The sequence below is a fragment of the Scyliorhinus canicula genome, chromosome 13 (genome assembly GCF_902713615.1).
Source record: "Scyliorhinus canicula chromosome 13, sScyCan1.1, whole genome shotgun sequence".
Lineage (NCBI taxonomy): Eukaryota > Metazoa > Chordata > Chondrichthyes > Carcharhiniformes > Scyliorhinidae > Scyliorhinus > Scyliorhinus canicula.
In genome coordinates this window covers 93,898,419-93,922,154 of record NC_052158.1, presented here as the reverse complement: position 1 = coordinate 93,922,154, position 23,736 = coordinate 93,898,419, and the positions used below count along the sequence as shown (strand labels likewise).

Here is a 23,736-nt window from a genome sequence, read left to right as displayed (position 1 = left end):
TCTCAAAAAAAGTCAACTACATTAGTCAGCCTCAACCTGCCCGTTACAAGTTAATGACCATTTGTTATTAATACAACTATTAATGGATTTTGCCTCATATTATGCACTAATGTTTATCATCAATCGAGAAAGGTCTAACATGCCTCTAATTTCCTGGTTTATCCTGTTTCACTTTCTTGATCTAGGATGTAATATTTCTCAATCTCCCAGTTCTTTTAAGATATTTTGGATTTACTGTAGTTATTGTCTCCACTATCTTCTCCTTAGTCACTGTCAGTATTCTGGATGAATACAATTTGTACGCAACAAGATACCAGAAACAACAAATTCAATTTTGAAAATGTAGTCTGCTTTAATGGTATTAGTTGAGGAATGAGGTATGTCCAGGACACCACGAGAAATTCCTACTTTTTAAAGAAAAAGTGACAAAGAAGCTGTTTTCTGTCCACTTGAACAGGTGGATGGGACGTTAGCTCAACACTTCCTTCCAAAAAAACCCGGACTTGAAACAATCCTTCAGTTCTGTACTTAAAGCATCATCTTAATTATATACTCGAGTCTTGGAATGGAAATCGAGTTCATGACCTTGTGACTTTGGGGTAAATTTGGTACACTGAGTCAAGTGGGAAGTTAGGATGCAATTTTTACTTGATGAAATCCATGTAATGTACTCTCCACATGCCTGGATGAGTACACTCCAACAACACAAGAAACTTGATAGCATCTGGGACAAAGCAGCCGGGTTGATCAACACGCCACCCACCACTTTAAACATTTACTCTCTCCACCACTGGTGCACAGGGACAGAAGTGTGTACCACATACAAGACACACTGCAGCAATTTTCCAAGGCTTCAGCAACAGCATCTTCCAAATCTGTGAATTCTACCACCTCAAAGGACAAGGATAGCTGATGAATTGGAACATCACTATCTGCAGATTCTTGCCCAAGCCACATGCCACCCTGATCTGGAATTATACTGCTGTTCCTTCACTGTCACTCGGTCTAAAACCTGGAACTCGCTTCCGAAAATCATAGTGACTGTACCTGTCCAGGTGGTTTGCAGCAGTTCATGAAGGCCACAACCACCGTCTCAAGGCCAATTACGGATGGGAATGTCGGCCTTGGCAGCAATACTCACATCCCACGAAAGAACAAAAAACGTGACTTACTGGATTTAAAGAGGCGACAAAGAAAGCACTAACCATTAACGATGGATATTAAAAGAAACGTTTGCACTACATCAGGGAACTGTTATAAACTGCCCTAGGTATATAGGTAGAAAGCCCATTTAAAAAAAAATATTTTACTCTCCTCCTTTTTCACATTTTCTCCCAAATTTACACCAACCAACAATAAACCCTAAGCAGCAATGAATGCAATGTCAATCCCCATGTCAACAACAACAATCCCATCCTCCCACAAAACCCCCAAACAGCAGCCCGCATGATAACATAAACAAATAACAAAAAGGAATCAAAAATCACCCATAGTCTCTATTTAACACATTCAGTCCCTCCCCCCCAATGTTCAATGTAATCCAATTCTTGAAAGTGCATGATGAATAATGCCCATGAACCCCTCCATCCTTCCCCTCAGTTTAAACTTAATCTTCTCAAGAGTCAGCAGGGCTCCCTGCCATGCCAGGGCACAGGGTGGAGAGGTTGCTCTCCATCCCAACAGGATCCGCTTTTGGGTGATCAACGAGGCGAAGGCTACAACATCTGCCTCCGCACCCATTTCCAACCCTGGCTGGTCCGACACCCCAAATATGGCCTCTCGAGGACCCGGGTCCAGTTTCACGTGCACCACTTTAGAAATTACCCTAAACACCTCCTTCCAGTAATCCTCCAGCTTTGGACAGGACCAAAACATATGAACGTGATTTGCGGTGCCTCCCCGCAATGTTTGCAAACATCTTCTACCCCCTCAAAGAGCCGGCTCATCCTCGCCTCTTGTGAGGCGTGCTCCATATACCACCTTCAGCTGTATCAGGCCAAACATCACACGCGAGGTGGAGGCATTCACTCTCCGGTACACCTCACACCAGAACCCCTCCTCCATACCCTCTCCCAACACTTCCTCTCACTTTGCCTGGATCCCTTCCAGCGGTGTCTTCACCTCTTCCAAAATAGCCCCGTAAACCGCCGACACTACCCCCTTCTCCAGTCCCCCTGTTGTCAGCACATCCTTCAGCAATGTGGGGGCCGGCTCCAGCGGGAAGCTCTGTGTCTCCTTCCTGGCAAAATCTCGAACCTGCATGTATCTAAACATTTCCCCCTGCTCCAGCCCAAACTTCCCTCCCAGCTCCTTCAATCCTGCAAACTGGCCCCCAAGAAACAAATCTTTTAGTGTGTTAATCCCCTTCTCTTCCCATCTCCGAAAATTTCCATCCCACTTCCCTCGCTCAAATCTGTGGTTCCCCCGGATCGGCATTTCCCTTGACCCTGCCTCTAACCCAAAGTGTTGGCGAAACTGTCTCCAAATTCTCAATGAAGCTATTATTAACGGACTCCCTGAGTATTTCCCCGTGGCCATCGGGAGCGGCGCTGTTGCAAGTCCTTTCAATCCCGAACTCCTGCACAAACTCTCCTCCATTCTGACCCACTGGGAATCAACCCCTCTGACCCAGCTCCGCACCTTCTCCATACTCGCTGCTCAGTAGTAGTACATCAGGTTCGGGAGACCCAAACCCTCTGCCTGCCTTCCCCCTCTGTAGCAGCACTTTTCTAACTCTGGCCACCTTCCCTCCCCATATGAATGAGGTAATCATTCCTTCAATCTCCCTAAAAAATGCCTTTGGCAGGAAAATCGGCAGGCATTGGCAAATAAAGAAAAATTGCGGCAACACAGTCACTTTAACCGTCTGTCCCTGACCGGCCAGTGACAGAGGGAGACCAACCCACCTTGCCAGATCAGCTTTCACCCTCCCCCCCCACCAAACTACAAATGTTGTACCTATGGAGCACCCCCCCCCCCCCCCCCCCCCCCCCACCAAACTACAAATGTGTACCTATGGAGCACCCCCCCCCCCCCCCCCCCCCCCCCCCCCCCACCTCCAAATCCTTTTCTTTAAATTTAGCCTACCCAATTCATTTTTTTCCACTTAAGGGGCAATTTAGCGTGGCCAATCCACCTAGCTTGCACATTTTTGGGTTGTGGGGGCGAAACCCACGCAAACATGGGGAGAATGTGCAAAGTCCATATGGACAGTGACCCAGAGCCGGGATCGAACCTGGGACCTCAGCGCTGTGAGGCCGTAGTGCTAACCCAATGCAGTCTCCCCCTCCCCCAATCCTGCACCCCCAAGTATCTAAAGTGAGTCTCTGCCCTATGGAATGGCAGCTCCCCCACCCCTGCCCCTACCCCTGGCTGAGACATCACAAAATACTCACTGTGGTCTTGATTTAATTTGTACACCGAGAAAGACCCAAACACCCGTAGCAGCTCCAATATTCCCCCTATTGACACACTCGGGAAAGCCTTCTTTCTGTACTAACTCTACCATGTGGGCACTTACCTACAAGACAAACTTGCCCGGAACAATCCCACACAGAGCTGCATGGTGGGATGTTATGGGAAGCGGCATTAACACAAAAATGCCAGTGGTTTGGAAAGTGAAAGAATGACTTCTTGTAGAAACAAATGAGCTCAAAGCATAATTTGTCATACCACACAAGAGGGAGTTTTACACTGGCAACTCTCGAGAGGGATGTTTGAAATTTGAATGAAGAACACTTTGGAAATGCAGATACAGATATACATCACGATATGCTATGGGATAACATGCTGGAGAATAATTTCTCAAGACACAGTTTGTGATTACAGTTCTGAGTAAAGGTTTATGGGAAGTGTAACTGGGTGCAGAGAAAGGAGGTAAATTACATAACATGGGAGTTAGAGGGAGGGCTGGTGTCTACTTGCCAGCTAATATAGACTTTTCCCCTTCTAAATACCCATGCTTTTAGTAAGGACTGGCTTTTCTGGTTTGCTGGCACCTTTTTTGGTGCTTCACCAAAGCAACTGTAGGAATGTTTACCACGGAGGGATGACAATGATGTTTGACCTGGTTCTCCATCACACTGAGGATAATTGTGGAGCTGACCTAAAGTGCCCGCAGAATATATGAACTCCGCATAAACCTGGAATCCAGCCTGTGACTTTAGGAGCCACATGGTGTGGGACTACATGCCTGTCGACACTAGTACTTTTATTCTAATATCATCAAACGAGCTACTAATACTTCTAAAATTGAAATTATGCTTCACTACATAGCAACAGCTACTGTACCTTAAATGAAAACGATCATAGGAATATAGGGCAGAATTCTCCGACCCCCAGCCGGGTCGGGGAATCACCGGCGGGCCACGCGAAGCCGCCCCGATACCGAGACGTGAATCTCCGCAGAGCTGAGAATCGGCGCCACCGTGGCCGGTGTGGCACCGGTCGGGGTATGCGCCGACTCTCCGGCCCAGATGGGCCGAGGGGCCATCACCAAAAAGCTGGCGCCGTTCTAACATTCTCTGAGCCGGCGGGTCATCAGTTTTGAGAGTCTGGGGGCGGCCTGTGAAGGGAGATGGGGGGGGGAGGGGGGGTGAAATCCGACCCCGGAGGGGGCCTCCGTAGTGGCCTGGCCCACAATCGGGGCCCACCAATCTCTGTCGGGGGGGCCTCCTTTTCTTCGCGCCAGCTCCTGTAGCCCTGCGCCATTTGGCGTCGGGGCCGGTACGGGGAAGAAGGCCACTGCGCATGCGCCAATTGCTCCGGCCCAATTGCGCAAGTGTGGACCCCACAGCGCCGGGTTCAGGCCGGGATCGGCAGCTGGAGCGGCGTGGGTGCCAACGCTGGAGTAAAACACTTCCGTTTTTATGCCGGCGTCGGCACTTAGCCGCCCGATGGGAGAATCCCGCCCGTTATTCTTAATACATTTAATCCAGAATCATTTTAACCAATGCTTTGTTTTTTTTGCCTCTGTAAGCATTAATTTTCAACTCTGGAATGTTTGTTCTATTTTTCCTCAGCCTAATTTTAAAGAGGCTTTTCTCAGGTCAACGTATTTACCAAACTGTGTTGAATTTGGAAGTACAGAAGAGCTGGAATTACAGAGATAGATTTTCTAAATTATTATTTTCCATATTTCATAAGACATACTCAAAATGTTGGACACATGGTAAATTGTAGATCGTCAGGTTTTGTTAGTGTTCCAGCTTTCGTTTCCCATCACAAAAAATAGGTTACGGGGGAGAAAGAATAAGAACAAGGGTCATAACAAAGCTATCTGGTTGTAGTAGTTCAGTCTGAGGGAAAGATTTTGCGTTGTATTAAAAAGGTCTTTGTTTTCACAAGTCTGCCAAGATTGACAAGGGTTGTGGCACAGCAAGCAGTTAAATTTAGTCCAACTTATCCGAACAACTTAGAAGCTTTCCTTAAATTATGCCGCCATGATGGTCAACTTTTAAAATAAACTTGCAGACAGAAAAAGGGAATTCTGGTCAGTTTGAGTTCTTTTTGTCCCTTTGTTCTGTATCTTCAAAATTGTATTTTCATAGATAAACAAAATATCAATTTTCTTGGCATATCAAGGCCATTGGGCCAAGTCTAACTTGGCGAACCCACATTTCCAGAGTGACATAAAGCACTGACAGCAAGATCTTCCAAGTTGAATGGCAAGTTCCACCAGAGCTTCCAGAGGCTCATAAAGCAAGCTCCGGATAGATTTCTTGTCACTGAGCTTGATTATGCGAGAATAGATGGAGTCAATTTGGGATGCAAGGTCTACACCTGTGTAATGTATGTCACAGAAGTAGCAAGGATGACATTATAGGGGAGCCTCTATATTGGCAAAACGATTGTCATTTAAAACATTTTAGTTGAGTGCATTATTTTCTCACATGAAAGAATGGATTGCTTTGAACATCTTCTGCTTTACCTGGTCTCATTCTGCCACCTACTGGACAAGAATGGCAGAGTGCATCACTATAAGCCTGCATTAGTTTTTTCAACATTAGTGAATATGGGCATGAACTTAAATTTCAGGCAATATGAAGTTTGAGTGGATTCAGAGTCTTTATCACCCCAAGAGACTGGTGATTGAGGGGGTTTGATTGGGTAGGCGGGAGCATGTATTAAATTTAACTGAAGACGGATTTAATTGGTTTTGCTTTATCATTTCTGACAATTGTTCGGATGAAAGGTCATCGACCAGAAATGTTTCTCTCTCCATAGACGCTGCCAGACATGCTGAGCATTTCCAATATATTCTGTGTTTACTTCCAGATAGTAGGTGTCTCTGGAAACATAGGGAATGAGACGTTCACTTATCATAGTTGAAAGAGGCTGGCTACAATGGAGAAAATCATGTTAGTGAAGGATGTCTTCGTTCATGGGATGTCGCTGGCTGGGCCAGCATTCATTGCCCATCCCGGAGGGCATTTTTAAGAGTCAACCACATTGATGTGGGTCTGGAGTCACATGCAGGCCAGATCAGGTAAGGATGACAGATTTTCTTCCCTGATGGACATTATTGAACCAGAGGGATTTTTAATGACAATCGACAATGGTTTCATGGTTACCTTTTCGGCTTTTAATTCCAGATTTTTATTGAATTCAAGCTTCACCATCTGCCATGGTGGGATTTGAAGCCGGGGTCCCAGAGCAGGACTCTTGGTCTCTGGGTTACTAGTCCAGCGATAATACCACTACATTACTGTCTCCCCACATTCATCAGTGTGTATTCATTGATCCATCTGATCTGTGAAAGTACCAGTGCCATCACAATCAGCCACAGGGAGAAAGGACTATCACATTCCCAAAAAGAAAAAGAGATAACGGCATTATAAGTTAAACACTAGTTCTGAAAATAAAAGAAGAAACGATGTAAATCCCAAAGAGAGGGTAAATATATATATAAAACTATGTTTACAGCTTTCATTTCAGAATCAGTTTTGTGTGTTTTTCTTTTTAAATTTTATTTTTAAGGCTATGCAGTTGTATTACCTAAAATAGAACTTGGAAAAAAAAAATCATGCATTTCATTCACTATTGTTACGGTGGATCCTCGATTGCTTTTTAGCCAATGGACGTGATATAAAGTGATGATGTTTTTCTTAATACTGATAGTGGTATATATGGTTTTAAATGTCCCACTGACTGAATAAAAAGCAAATCTATATACTTCCATTGTTTTTATTTTTCTTGCACTCTATGGATTCTTTTTGCTCTTGATAATGTGTGGCAGATGATACTTAAGAACACAGGTTAATCACAGGGATAAATTGCTGACTCATCTTGGTGAACAAAATGCCATTAAAATGAAATGGGACTTAACTACTAATACACAAATCACTACTAACGTGCATTAGGCTAGTATAATAGAACACTGTATTACTTCGAGCCTGCACCAGGATTTTTCTCCACATGAACCACTTTGTCTAATCTCGTTTTACCTCTGAAACTAATTAGCTTTTCACAATTATCTGCGGTGCAGAAACACTCAATCTGTTGAAGGAAGCCAGATTCAACAGGAGACAAACTATAAAGTGCATTAAATCCATGTTGTAATTTGAAGCTAGAACATTTTCATCAGCCCAGTCCCAGATACATTGTAGTCTAGTTGTTAAAAACAATTTAGAAAAGCTTTTTCAAACATTTAATTTAATAGTAGTTTTGTCATTTTTTTCTCTGGGATACTTTTAGAAGTATGCTTGTTACATCTAATTAATTTCATCTCTGGGCTCATATATTCACGGCCAAACACAACACAATGCATTAAGATTTGTTCCCCTTGAAAGAAAATTATCTGCAGGTCTTCAAAATTTTATTTTACACATTGAAGGCACATTTCAACACTACAATTAGCATCAAAGTAAAGTGTTTCCCTTTCAGATTGTTCTCAGGATTTTAAAAACTGTATTTGGAGATTTCTCATGATCTAAATATGCCAAGTCAAATTTATAGATTCACATGAAAACTAGTGAAATGGTCAGAAGGTGCACCAAGAGCTATTCTAAACTCATTGCAATTTTTTGCCTGTTAGACCATGGATTGAAGGTAAAGCCTACTAAACTAAAATCCGTTCGGCAATCAATATGGAAGAAACTGTAACCCTGTAAATTCTGTTTTGCGAAGAAATACAATGTAATCGAATTATCACAGTGTTGTCCATCTAATGAGCCAAATGCTAAAAACAAACGTATCCTTCTGACTGACAATGAATGCTCTGCAAGATGTATTCTTGCTCAAGGATGACATTAGCCATAAACCTAACAGTGGAATCTGATGTAAGTCCATGTGCAACTGTGAATTATTCATTTGGCATAACTAATATGTGGCCACAGTGAAGCTTCCTCACAGTATGAAAGATGAATCATAAACTGGCACAGATGAGGAGGATTGGATTGTACAAGCAACAAGCAAATAGTTTCCATAACAGTCACTCAAACAGGGATACCCAATCATTTTATTGGGTGCTTGCATCATGGAAACTGCACCCAACTCTGCCGAGTACCATAACAATGAAACTCCATAGGGATCATATGTGAAGTCATATTGCAATCAAACAGCGTAATGAAGCTCCTAGTTCTCTAAAAAGTGAATGTTTTTCTGAATAGCAGTTAACAGCACAGATATCATAATGACAGTTCCTATTATGCCAAGGTTTATTATAACAATGTTACAGTTTAATACCCCCTCCCCAGCCCCTCCAAATAATATGAAATATATTTGGTTTATTTTATTGTATGCTTTGATAGTCCAAATAAAACTTCAATAATTTTAATGCACATCTGATGCATGTTATATGTATGGTTTGATTCTCTGCATAGTTCACTGTTTTTCGTGAAGAGGTGAAATCTATTAATACATAATGCATAAAAATACACACACATACATGACAAATGAACATTGAAGCTGAACTCACATGCAGGCCAAAACCCACCTAAGGAATGAGATAAATTCAGATTACTTTCCTCTCAGTACATAATGACTACAAATATACGTGAGAAAAGATCCTTTACTGATCAATGAATGAAGACACAAAGTACCAGATCGGACAACCAGACTGGTTACTGTCAGAAGACTAAAAAATACCTGGCTTAATATTGCAGTAGCATCGCCAGCTGATGTCATTAACTATGTGGTATCATGGACAAATCAGATCCCAGGTCTGACCCATAATACTCGAGCATTTCGATGTTGAGCATTTGAGACAGATTTATTGTTTTCAGTGTGTTTATTGTGATTTTGTTTCCTCTCATGCAGTCATTGGTTTGATTGGTGCATGTCTCTCGATTCTCTCTCCACAACAGTCGGTCCCTGCCACTGGAGTCTGTTCTCACACAAAGATGGAAGCCACTTAACCATCATGTTTGTCAAGGCCACTCATCTCTGTGCAATCTGACCACTGTGTGACCTTTCTACTCAAATGGAAGAATGTGAGAACTAGAGCAGCAGTAGGGCCCACAGCCCACTGAGCCCACCCCACTGTTTAGTAAAATCCCTGAACTATTGGGCGGTATTTACCGTCCACCACGCCGTGTGTTTTTCGGTTGCGGAACCGGCCTACCAGTGGGATCTACCGCCCCCGCCGTTGTCAATGGGATTTCCCAGTGACAGCACCCCTAATCGCCGGGAAACCCGTGCGCCAGCGTGGGACTGGAACTTCCCACAGGTATGAACAGCCGGTAAATCCCGCCATTATATCAATTCCATTTTCCCGCCTATCCCCTTATCAAATGCCTGAATCTGTTCTCCTACCCCCTCACAGCTTCATCCTCTGTCCTGCACAATCTGAAACCTGCATGAATTCACATCTTCCTATCCATCCGTAATTAATTCTGAGTCAACTCTCCTGAAATAGAGGGTATTGATTCTCCAACCTTTGTGATATTTTTCTTGTCGACAGTCTACTGCCCTATTTTTGCTTTTCTCAACACCTGGGGTGCAACTCAGCGGCCTCGTCGCGCCTGACTTGGTGTCGGGATGAGGCAGTTGAATCTCGCAAGAGGCCTCTTGTGAGATTCTAAATGCTCAAAACGTCTCACGAGCTTCAGATTGTAAAAAAAATACATGACAATGAATTGCATTCTGCAGTGAGAGCTCCATTAAGCAACTATATCATAGAAACCTGCAGAAAATATCAGTGCTGTGATTTTAAAATCAGATAACCGCGATAGCAATGTTCCAAGACTGAATCTTCATTTTAGAATTGGCTACACTCCGCATGAGCCTGAACAATGAACTGTGCAGCTGACCTGGAAAAGCACAATTAAGACCAGTTAACCCAGTCTGCAGTATTTTCAGATATGTGCCACATGAATTCTAATTAGTCTTGCATTCTTTCCTGTTTATGGTTCCTTCAGTTTGAAGTTGAAAAAATATCAGAAGCCCTAACAATAATCAGTACAACCAAATCACTGGATTGAACTGTTAATTTACATATAAAACAGAGACTGTAAACACCCTTTGATTGTTCAACTAGTTTAACCAGTGAAGAGCTGGACTAGATCAGGAAGGCCTCAGGTTTGCTTTCTGCTCTGTGCTTAGTTTACCTGATCTGCTGGCATAGGGACTACATTTAGATTCAATTATCTGCATTCCGATGAAAGGGCTATTAATGTTCAACATTCCTTTTCACTGTCTCCACCTACTGACCTTTGTTGGAAGTGCCAGGGTTCCAAACACCAGGGTGCAGGTTAAAACAAAATCATTCTGCAGGCTCTGTTGGTGTCAGTAATTGGGCCTCAAAGGTAAAAGGTTTAGACTATACCCAGGCAAAAATAATCATGCAGTTTTAAAGGGGCCTTGCAGCCGATTCCAAGGCTGTTAAATTGGAGTCTACACTCTACAGACAACATTGTTGCCTTGGAGCTCCCAACCCCAATTTCTCATTCTGCAACCCCATTGAGAGTAGTGATCTACAGTTGGGAAAGCCCTACTCTAAGGAGAACAGCCCGTTTCACCAATCTATCATCGTAACCAAAGTTTCTCATCCCTGGAACCATTCTTGCAAATAATTTCTGCACCTTCTCCATTGCCTTCCCATCCTTCCTAAAGTAAGGTGCTAAATCATGTTTTTGAATCTTAGACATCCACATAAACATGTTCACAGAATCACCATTGAGTCTGCACCACTGCATGAAAGACATCTGACCTGCCTACCTAATCCCATTTCCTAGCACTTGGCCCATAGCCTTGAATGTTATTACGTGCCAAGTACTCAGGTGCTTTTTAAAGGATGTCAGGCAACCCGCCTCTACCACCTCCAAGCAGTGCATTCCAGACCGTCTGCAGACAGAGCAATAAAAATAGAAAAATGTAATACTTACTCTCAATCTGGGAATGTAAGTCATTGACTATAACTTGCAGTTGGCCAATAGTCATGTCACGCAAGTCTGTGGGTTTCAGGCTCCGCTTCATCAAACTCTCACTAATATGGGGCATATGAGGTAACTGGAAAAGAATACAATTTACTTAGCAACAACAGACTAAAGGGAATTGTAATAAAATTGTGACTTTTTAATGCAACATTTTTATGATGTCAAACCAATGCTAAGCCACAGCCTCAACAGAATGATATATGTGTTTTATATATATGCACAGATGTAGCTATACTAGTACAGCCCAAACAAAAGGACACTTCAACCTACAGCTGGGTTGTTGCTGGTGTTATGCGGTGTCCAGTGCTTTCAACCATTTCTTGATGTATGAGATTTAGAAGCGATCTCCCAACTTCGGCAACAGTTCCCAGACAATAGTGAGGAAGACTTTACAGAGCAATTGGGCTAGATGTACCTTTGCCATGCTATGATTGCTTGCCTTGGTCACAGTCAAGTGGTCCAATTGGCTTTACTCTTCTTGCTGCTTTGTTTGGTTCGGTTCAATGGAATGCCTTGCTAGGCTAATTCAGATGGCAGTCAAGAGCCAATCACATTGGTGTGAGAGTGATGTCACAAAAAGGCCAGACCAGGTTACTTTCCCGAAAGGACATTACTCAACATATTTTATTTTTTTTTAAAATACCAACAACGCATATGCAATAAGGAGACAGCAATACAAAAAAATTGTTGAAATGCTAACAGATTGCTGGGTATCTTGGGAGTTCCACCATCACCGTTTGTCTGTTGACTTTCCCTATTGCTTTGCTATAAATTCATGTCCCAGTATTTTATGAACTTTGACAGTACTTTAAAATGTTTGAATTAACTGTTAAAATGGCCCTGGCAAACCATGTGACTTGGACAGTATCAGCTCCAGTCAGTCCTGAGACTCAAAGCAAACATCTAATTAGATATGGACAACCACAGCCTTCTGGGAAATTTACATATCCCTTTGTTTAAGGATGGAATATCAATGAGAGGATTATAGCATTCCAGCTGACTCATCTTTCTGGTTCACCAAGGACAAAAGACGTATTAATTTGTGTTAGGCAAATTTGAAGGGGTCTCCATCCATCTCTTATTGCATTATGATGGGCCCTCATCTAAACCCAGACTAGGTAAATTTCAAAGTGTCATATGCCAGGTATTTATCAACCTGACCACTCACTTTATTTGGAAAAGGACTTGTAACAGGTCACGTTGGTGAGTCAGCCATGTTTGTTGGCTGCTTTTAAAACAGCAATAATTTTGTCTGCAGAGACAGAGTGATCATCAGTTGGAGTCAACTAAGCAGCCACGGTAATAAACAGCAATACCCTGAAAGTGGGAGACATGCTCCATCTTCAAGTTCACTTGAGAAACAACCTCCTGGAAATTCAACCACAAGAAGCCTCACAGATGACTGAGAATTCTCTGATTACAAGGCCTTCATTTCAAGAAAATAATCACCTAATCTGCGAAACTACAGGCCTGCCACAAAAGAGAGACCGACACAATTTTATATTAAATCATATTGTTCTTTTCATCATTTGTACCTAGTGTGAATGGCTATGTGCGTGAGTCAAGGGAGTGAGATGATGCAATTTTGTTAAACCTCCGGGCAAGTGTGGTATAATAAATAACTTATCTTAAATCTCCCAAAAAGGGTTGCTGTTGGGATAACTTAAATTTGGGTAACCGCTCTGATGGTAAGAAAATACATGCACCTCACACAGAAAAAACATTGATCGTGGATAATAGAAAATTCTCCGTGACACTCACAATTCACATATTGTATCACTTTCAAATGTGTAATTATTCAAACTGTCATGAGCAACTAATCCAATCTAAGAGGTTTTCCAGAGCCCTAGTTTTATTATTATCTTTTAAGATGGTCCCATTTCTCAAATTGTATGTGCAAAGTATATTAATTCTGACAGATATGCATTTCTGGATATGCACAAATCTGCAGCAACATTCCAAAATATGAATTATAAATGCTTTGTAAATTAATAAAGAATTAAACCTATAAAAAGATTTTAAATGGAGTGAAGGAAAGTTATCTTGATTGCACAAATAAAATTCAAATTTGACAGTTTGCAATATGCAACAAACCTGGACTTGAAGCGACAGGTGCACTGTTTAAAGTAAGATAAATAAGAGACTCAGGTACACTCTACATATATTGTAGGGCGAGTAATATACTCAAATATTTTTGCACTGTGTCCACATTATCTTAATTGAACCCAAAAGGTCTTGTTTGGGAAACTACAGCCGTTCTGCTCCCACTGCATCTCCAGTTTAACACTGCTGGCTATGGCACAGGATGAGTCTCCCTTTGAACTCCAGCAGAAGACTCATCAATGACTGGAAATCAGGCTCTCATCTGAGTGAGGTGCCCACCCTGGTCGCTCTGGCAAGCAAAGGTGACAGGAAGCGAACCATGCCCGTTAACATTTACTAAGTGGGACCAAAAGGAGCAAGAATATGGGTGGCACGGTAGCACAGTGGTTAGCACGATTGTTTCACAGCTCCAGGGTCCCAGGCTCGACTCCCGGCTTGGGTCACCGTCAGTTGCAGAGTCTGTACCTTCTCCCTGTGTCTGCGTGCGTTTCCTCCAGGTGCCCACGGACAGGAAACCCACGCAAGCAAGGGGAGAAAGTGCAAACTCCACCCAGACAGTTTCCTCCCACAGTCTAAAGATGTGCCTGTTAGGTGGATTGGCCATGCTAAATTGCCCGTAGCGTCCAAAAAGGTTAGGTGGGGTTACTGGGATATGGTGGAGATGTGGGCTTAAGTAGGGCGCAGACCCGATGGGCCGACCCGATGGGCCGAATGGCCTCCGTGTGCACTGCAAATTCTGTGATTCTAATATGGCTTCTGCTGATGTCATCCGTGTGGCCGTCACAACGCACCGTACTCCTGAATTGACTTTGCTGCCAGCAGCTTATCAGGCTGCTGGCAGGCAGGCCCTGGACCACCCGTCTGCTGTTTTCTGTCTGAAATATGAGAGAAGCTGACCTCAAATGGGGCTTGGATACATAAAAATGGGCTGGGCCTCTGGCTAAGGATCCCATTTGCAATTACTGTCCACTTTTTGCTGAATGTTAAAATCATTCCCAAGGACTCCCATTCAAAATAATTGAACAGAATTCAGTAGCAATATGAAGGTAGATAAACAATTCTGAAGTAAAGTTTCTCCTGGTCCAAGCCAAATATTATGATTGACCGTCAATTTGGGAACCCTCCAGCAACGGTTAAGGTTTTTTCATTTGCTGCATCATGTCCTGGTGACATCTGTGATTGAGGTATCCACCTAGCTCAACATTATGGCCAAATCATCATAGAAGAATCATAGAATCCCTACAGTGCGCTGACCCTCTGAAAAAGTAATTCACACCCAAGCTTATTCCCCTGCCCTATCCCATTAACCTCTTAATCTAACCTACACAACTTTTTGGACACTATGGGGTAATTTAGCGTGGCAAATCCACCTAACCGGTACATCTTTGGACTGCGGGAGGAAACCGGAGCACCCGAAGGAAACCCACGCAAGCATGGGGAGAAAGTGAAAACTCCACACAGACAGTGACCCGAGACACGGAATTGAATCTGCTAACCAGTGTGCCACCGTGCAGCCCTATGCTGGGGATTGATGCTCAATAGGAATGGGAATTGGCTTTGCAACAGCAGATGGAAACGCCTCAGCCCATTTGTCAATTCTGGAGGTGAGAAAGAGTCGAGTTTTTGTCCTGTGCCATTAAGTTCCCAGAAATGATAATGCACGCACTACTATATTTATAACTAATATAAGCAAAACAATGGCATTTCTTCGGTATCTAATCTTTTTTGTCCCGGGCTATAACATGGCAGAATTTAATTGGGGTTAGGATTGCAGACATCAAAATGGCAACTGCGTGAGGAAAGGGAGGAGAGCAACATAGACGTTTCAATTGCGGCTTTCCAACAGATGCACCAGCAACATACGGCAAAGACTAATTTGATGTGTTTTGTACTGGTTGAAGGAAGGATGTTAGCCAGTACGGAGTATAACTCACTGCTTTTCTTTCAATAACGCCATGGAATCTTAACATCCACTTGAAGCAAAGGGGCAAGCAGGCAGGACCTCAGTTTAATGCCCCATAATTACACTCAAACAATACTTGACTTCACTTGATTTCCTGGCCAAAGCCTCTGCCAGTTCTTCTCATCAGCCTTCCTCTAGCTGATTAATGTATCTTTACGCGAATTAATAAGGTTTATTTGCAACTGATCAAAAATTCTAACATCCCCAGATGTTTGACTATAAGCTGTTTTGGATATATTACTGAGAATATCAGATCCGTTGGAATTCAAAAGAACTATTTAATAGCTTATATAATGTTTGGCATCAGGGGAAAATTGACCAAGCATGGAATTCTATCCCTGAACTTCTCCCCGATCCAATTTACTTCCTCCTTTAAAAACTGCCACGCCCATATTTAACTGAGGCAGTTAGATTAAGGATGTGGTAATAGTGCGCTTTGAAAATTACATTATAATGAGGCAGAGTCAACACTTGCCGCCTGGAATGGAAATACTTTTTAACATATGCATTATAAATTTCTGAGTGATTAAGTAGCGGGGTAGATAGGGGGGACGAAGTGGATGCAATATATTTGAATCTTCAGAAGGCATATTGTGGAACTACATAAGGGGTGCAATATATTAGCCCCGATTGAGAGTTGGTTAACAGACAGAAAACAGAATTGGAATAAATAGGTACGTTTTCAGAATGGAGTGCTGCAAGATTTGTTACTTAGATTCAACTATTTGCAAACTATATCTTTTCCTGGGCTGTGAGTGTCACTGGCGAGGCCAGTATTTGTTGCCCATCCCTAATTGCCTTTTGAGATGAGTGGTTTACTCGGCCATTACAGAGGAGAGTTGAGAATCAACTACTTTGCTGTGGGTCTGGAATCACATGCAGACCAGACCAGGTAAGGACGACATTTCCGATCCGAAAGGGGATTAGCAAACCAACAATCCATGATAGTTTCATAGTCACCATTACTGAGGACTAGCTTTATACACCAGACTTATTAATTGAATTAATTTGAATGGGATTTGAACCCATGCCCCCAGAACATTACCCTGGGTCGCTGATTTACTCGTCTGGTATGCCTTCACAACTCAACTTTGATGAATGTAGAAGTTGTCAAATATTATATTTTATATTCTATTGCAATAGTGTTATTAAATACCATGGTTTAAAATAAATACAGGCAGTATGTCTGCTAAAGCTGTATTAAAGAGTTGTAAAAGGGGAGGTAATCATTCATTCCAACCACTTACTTGGTTATAGATGAAGGACTAATGGGATATTGTTATGATTGCTGGAGATTCCATGGTGTGTAGATAATTTATGAGGGAGAGGTGTTTAGTCCTAGCTAAGCGGGGACAAGTGGAAATAGATGATGTAATTAATGGGAGGAGCCAGGTCTGTTTGTAGTTTTGCAATCTGTTACAGGATTCTAAGTTGAACAGTGGGGCGGCATGATAGCACAGTGGGTAGCACTGAAATAATTGAAATGTACAAATTCTTAGAGAGACAGACATAATAAATGCTGAGAAACTCTTTCCTTTGGATAGAGAATCTAGAACGAGGGGTTACCATTTTAGGACATGGAGTCAGTCATTTAGGGCTGAGATGAGGAGAAATGTTTCCATTGAGAGGGTTGTGAATCTATGGAATCTCTACCCCAGAGGACCCTAGGTGCTCAGTTAATGAATATATTCAAGACCATATATTCAAAAATATATTCAAGACTGTAAATTCTATGATTCTATGAAGAGCTATAGAATATTTGGCTACTAAGGGAAAGTTGATGCAGAATTTCAGTAGCGATCTTGTTGAATGGTAGAACAAATGCAGGAAGCTGTATGGCCTATTCCTACCCCTATTTCTTGTGGTAAAACAGCGTGTGACCTTTATCACAGGTCTTTTTTTGTGCCGTTTTTGTCTGCGAATTGTCACCATTTTTTGATTTTTTTTCAAGCTTCAATGCATTTGATAAGTTTTCTCGGCCAATACATCTGTATGAAAATATCGTAATTAGTATACAGCAAACGGGGCAAAATTAGCACAGGAAACCTCCATCTCCTTTGTCTTATTGGGTCTAGGAGAAACAACCTATCTCAATGTCTCACTTTCGTTTTATATACTTGTCGAATCTCTGACTGCCAGTTTTCATATTTCCTGCTAATATTTCTTTACTCTCTTATTCTAATTTCTCCCTCTCTTATTTTTGAAAATAATTCTTCGCTGGTTTCTGAAACTTTCCCAATCTTCTGGCCTGCCACAAATGTTTGCAGCATTTCTTTCAATTTTATACGATCCTCAAGATTCATGGTTAACCACAAATGGTGCATCCTTCTCATAGGGTCATTCCATCACAATGGAATATATCTTTGCTGAGAGTTATGAAATATCCCCTTAAATGTCTGCCATGGATTCTCTACCGCCTTAACTTTTAACCTACTTTCCCAGTCCACTTTAGCCAACTTTTCCTTCCTCTGCGTTACTTAAGTTTAAGGAGCCAGTTTCAAACTCGTTTCTCAACCTCAGACTGAATAAGAATTCTCTCATGTTATGAACACTCTTCCCTAGAGGATCCTTTACTATGAGATCATGAATTAATCCTGTCTCATTACACATCACCAGTTCGAAAATATCCTGTTCCTCGGGTTCGTTCCAGATTGTTTTGTCAGAGAAACTGTCTCAAATGCACGCCACAAACCACACACTTGGCCTCAATGTATCCTTTGTCAAATTGATTTATCCAATTTAAATGAAGATTAAAACTGCCCACGATTATTGCAGGACCTTTCTTAGAACCCCCCATTATTTATTGATGTATACGCAGTCCTTCAGTGAAGCTCCTGTTAGGGGGCTTATAAACTATCCCCACCAATGCCTACTTTCCGTTCTTATTTCTTATCTCCACCCAAACTGATTCTACATCATGATCTCCTGAGCCAAGCTCATTTCACATGACTATACTGACTGTAGTGATCTATATATTTGCAGGTATGTAAGGGGGTGAACATTTGTAAGTAAGTGCTAGATAACTACAGAGTATTAGAGATATAGCTTAGCGAGTAGGTGTAGTGAAACATTATATATACTTAACCTTATTTATCTAATCTTCAGTTATAGTTGTAGAAGAGTGAACAAACTCGTAGTTATTTATAATCGTTACTCAATAAACAGTATTTGCTTAATTTGAAGACTTTGAGTGTAACTGAACATCAAGCATACGACCGTTCAAGAAGTAAGCAAATGAGTAACAAGATATTACTATACGTAATATAACACTACCTCATCCGATGAACAGAGCTCCCTAACCTCCTTTTCTTTTCTTCCTATCCTTTCAAATGTAAAATATGGTGGAATATTCAGTCCCCAGCATTGATCATCTTGAAACCATATATTTCTGATGGTTACCATATAGAACAAAGAAAAGTACAGCACAGGAATAGGCCCTTCGGCCCTCCAACTTGCGCCGACCATGCTGTCCGTCTAAACTAAAATCTTCTACACTTCCGGGGTCCGTATCCCTTGATTCCCATTCTATTCATGTATTTGTCAAGATGTCCCTTAAACGTCAGTATCGTTGCTGCTTCCATACCTCCTCTGGCAGCGAGTTCCAGGTACCCAATACCCTCTGTGTAAAATACTTGCCTCTTACATCTCCTCTAAACCTTGCCTCTCGCACTTTAAACCTATGCCCTCTGGTAATTGGGGAAAAGTCTCTGAATATCCACTCTGTCTATGCCCCTCATAATTTTGTAGACATCTATCAGGTCGCCCCTCAACCTCCTTCATTCCAGTGAGAACAAATCAGGTTTATTCAACTTCTCCTCATAGCTAATGCCCTCCATACCAGGCAACATCCTGGTAAATCTCTTCTGCATCCTCTCTAAAGCATCCACATCATTCTGGTAGTGTGGCGACCAGAATTGAACACTGTACTCCAAGTCTGGCCTAACTAAGGTTCTATACAGCTGCAACATGAGTTGCCAATTTTTATACTCAATGCCCCGGCCAATGAAGACGAGCATGCCATACGCCTTCTTGACTACCTTCTCCACCTGTGTTGCCCCTTTCAGTGATCTGTGGACCGCCTACATCTCTCTGACTGTCAATACTCTTGAGGGTTCTACCATTCACTGTATATTCCCTACCTGTATTAGACCCTCCAAAATGCATTCCCTCACATTTGTCTGGATCAAACTCCATCTGCCATCTCTCCGCCCAATATCAAAATCATTGATTTCTATTTGTGCCATCAATTCATCCATCTTCATATGAATGCAATATTATTAAAGAAAAAGTACTGCAGATGCTGGAAAACTAAATAAAAACAGAAAGTAATGGAAAAGCTCAGCAGCTCTGGAGGCATCTGAGGAGGGGGAAAAAGAGGAATATGTTGAGTCAAATATGACAAAACATGGGCTGCAGAACTTCCATTCCCCGGGAGGATTTGCACCGGAGGTACCCCAGACGATGTGCTGAGGGATTGCACCCGCCCCAGAATATGTGCCAGGGAACCCCTCCATCCACCGAATGCACACTCTTCCCCCCCCCCCCCCAAGTTCCCATTCAAGGACTGTACAAGAATTGACAAGGAAGTCTAAACTTCCGATGGGCAAATGCCAAATGCCCTATGTGTGGAACTGTCCGCAACTCTGATTTTAATCAGAGACTTCGGGTGGTTCAGCATCTCTTAGCAAATTAGTTACCCATGAAAAGTTTGAAGCATTAAAACCACTTCTAACTTCCGGTGGTGACCATGGAGGAGTAGGTCGGACATTCAATTGCTCCCGCCTGAAACGGACTTTCGGACCTTTTTTCCCAGACTTTATGGGATCGATCGGTGAAGTGGACAATATTAAGAAGGGTTCCCTTTCCGATGTATGGCTAATTGGACTAGACGTGGCCGTGTGAGAAGGCTCAGCCCTGATAGAGTGAAGCAGTCAGAGCTGGTATCGCGGCACAGCATGGCGGAGGGTCAGGACCAGGGAGCGGTGGCTCAGTGGTCTAAGGTGCAGCAGATGAAGTTCTTTATGGATTGTTTCACTGAACTGAAAAAAGGAAACGCTGGACCCGATCAAGGATGCGATCGATCAAGTGGTTTTGAGCCAGGCAGCCCAAGGGAAAGCGATACAAGATATTGAGCTGAAGTTGTGCAGCCAGGAGGACTATCTAACCTTGCTGGAACGAGCAGAGAGGGAGTGATTAGTGGAGGAGATACTTTGAGTGGAAAGGAGATATGCGGAGGCCCCGGACACGGGGCCCTTGAGGGAGCGTCGGAAACTACACGCAGAGTTTGAGTTGTTGACCACGGGGAGGGTGGTGGAGCAGTTGAGGAGGGCAAGGGGGCTGTCTACGAATATGGAGAAAAGGCGAGCAGGATTTGGCGCACCAGCTTAGGAAGAGAGAAGCGGCCAGGGAGATTGAGGGAGTAAGGAATAGGGAGGGGAGGGTAACATGGTCTTGGACCCGGGGGGGGGGGGGAACGACGTTTTTAAAGAATTGTGTAGCAAACTAGATGAGTCTGAACCCCCGCCTGGTGTAGAAGAGATGAGGCAGTTCCTGGATCAGATGAGGTTTCTAGGGGTGGAAGAAGACCTGGTCGAGGGGCTGGGGCCCCGATTGAAGCAGAGGAAATTGTTAAAGGACTGGACGGCATGCAGTCGGGCAAGGCTCCAGGGCTGGACGGTTACCCGGTAGAATTTTATAAGAAGTTCTCAGAGGTGTGTCCGCTGCTGATGAGGACCTTTAATGAGGCTAAAGAGAGGGGAATCCTCCCCCCAACATTGTTGCAGGCCTCGATTTCGCTCATCCTTAAACAAGAAAAAGATCCGGAGCAATGTGGGTCATATAGGCCATCTCGCTTTTGAATGTAGATGCCAAGATGCTGGCTAAGGTTTTGGCCACTAGGATAGAAGACTGTATCCCAGGGGTGATAGAGGAGGACCAAATCGTATTCGATAAGGGTAGACAGCTCAATGCTAACATTCGGTCTGTGGGCGGATGCCCTAAGCAGGGTTAATTCCTCCCCATCATGTGCCAGGCTCAGTCTAATACAGTTTAAGGCGGCAAGGATGTGCAAGTTTTTCAGGGTAGAAGATAGATGTGCGAGGTGTGTGGGAAGCCCAGCAAATCATGTCCATATGTTTTGGGCACACCCAAAGCTTGATGGATTCTGGCAGGGGTTTGCCAAGGCAATGTCCAATGTGCTAGGTGGTGCCGAGTCCAGAGATAGCGATCTTTGGAGTGTCAGAGGACCTGGGAGTTCAGGGAGTGAAAGAGGCTGACGTTCTGGCCTTAGCCTCCCTGGTAGCCCGGAGACGGATCCTGTTAATGTGGAGGGACTCGAAGCCCCCGAGTGTGGAGACTTGGGTCAGTGACATGGCTGGGTTTCTCAAGCTGGAGAAAATAAAGTTTGCCTTGAGGGGGTCAATGCTGGGGTTCACCTGCAGGTGGCAGCCGTTCGCCGACTTTCTCGGGGAAAATTAAAATGTCAGCAGAAGCAGCATTCTGAAGGGGGGGGGGGGGGGGGGGGGGGGGCGTGGGTAGGTCCAATACGGTTAAGGGATGTACAGAAGGGGTTGGGTAGGAAATATCTAGTTTACCATGTTGATGTTTATGTTCTTATTGTTTTGTTTCTTATTGTTATAAAAATTTTGCAAAAGCTTCAAATAAAATATTTTATAAAAAAAATAAATAAAACCACTTCTAACTCCTGGATAACTATGGTACTGGCCCTCCCTGCACCCGCTGGACCCCCAGCCTCCTGACCAGCACTCTAACCCCACTACAATTGGAATTGGACCGTCTCAAAATGATCAGGTTTGTGTTTCATTAGATATATTTTTAGAAAGAATGACTGGAATTCTTGGCTGCTGGGTTTCTCTGTTCCCACCGGCAACACACCCCTATCCAAGGTTTCCTCGCGGCGTGGAACGGCTTCAATAGGAAATTCCATTGACAATCAGCGGGAGTAGAGAATCCCGCTGTCAGTGAGCACTGAGGGACACGCGGCTGGAGGACTGGGGATCTCGGCCAATATCTTGATCTGGACATTTGTATCCTACACACTGAGCTACAAAAACTGCTGATGATCGAATGCTTCAATCAGGATTTTTTTGATATCATGCCAAATTTTACAAGCTTTTGAGTTCCTCTGAAGTTTAATAATCTGAATAAGCCAATTTAATAAAGTATCATGTCTGTCTGCTTCAGTGACACCTTGGATAAGCTGAAAGGTCAGCATCACATTTTGTCATCATGGTTAATTTAGCAAAAGTACATTTTGCTTCTCATCTACTTGTAGAATCTGTTACCGTCAGTTTTTTAAATTTCCTGCAATTATTTCTTTACTCTTAGTCGAGCTCAGTCTACTTCCAGAAAAATGTAAAAACATTCGTTGGAAGAACCATAGAATCCTTACAGTGCAGAAGGAGGCCATTCAGTCCATTGAGTCTGCACCGACCCTCTGAAAGAGCACCTTACCTAGGCCCACTCCCCGACACTATCCCAGTAACCGCAGCTAAGTTGCCAATCGCTGGACATTAAGGGACAATATTAGAATGGCCAATCCACCAAACCTGTACATCTTTGGGCTGTGGGAGGAAACTGGAGCACCTGGAGGAAACCTACGCAGACACAGGGAAAAAGGGCAAACCCCACACAGACAGACATCCAATGTTGGAATGGGACCTGGGTCCCTGGTGCTGTGAGGCAGTAGTGTTAACCATCGTGCCCCCGTGCCACCCTAAAGTAGAGTTAACATTGCAAGTATGACTCTCCTTCAGACTTTATCCAGCATTTTCTGTTTCAGATTTTAGTATCTGCTGTAGTATTTTGCTGATAACTCCATCCCCTTGGTGGGATTTGAACCCATGTCCGCAGACATTAACCTGGCCAGTTGGATTATTAGTCCAATAACAGTACAATAATTCCATCATCACTTTCCCCTTAGAATTACTCCTGCAATTATGAACTGCCATTTGACTTGTTTACTGGTACGACATGCAAACTGCTCTGCTTCTTGATGGACAAGATTCTTGCTGAGCAAGGGGGTGTGAATGGTTATCGGGGTAGGGAGGAATGTGGAATTTAGGTCACAATCAGAGCAGCCATGATCTTATTGAAAGGCAGAGCAAGCTCGAGGGGCTGACGGCATTTCAATCTTCTAATTCATATGTATTATGTTCTGGCAAATTAAGCACTATTTTGGGATTTAATGGAATGCAGGAAGATCTCTGTTGTTCGGCACGTTTTGGGAATGGGTCGTTCCAGTTAATCAAATATTCTGGTTAACTAAGATGCAAG

The 23,736-nt window shown here is 43.2% G+C and overlaps 1 protein-coding gene across 7 annotated transcripts in view; it reads right to left on the bottom strand.

Annotated features, from left to right (window-relative positions):
* The window catches only part of schip1 (schwannomin interacting protein 1), a 1,017,794-nt gene that overhangs the window by 9,875 nt on the left and 984,183 nt on the right, over positions 1–23,736 (bottom strand). For all 7 annotated transcript variants that reach the window (XM_038817210.1, XM_038817212.1, XM_038817211.1 and 4 more), the window contains one exon: positions 11,325–11,448. In XM_038817210.1, coding sequence (XP_038673138.1) covers positions 11,325–11,448 — 124 coding nt within the window. The remainder of the gene's footprint in view (positions 1–11,324; positions 11,449–23,736) is intronic.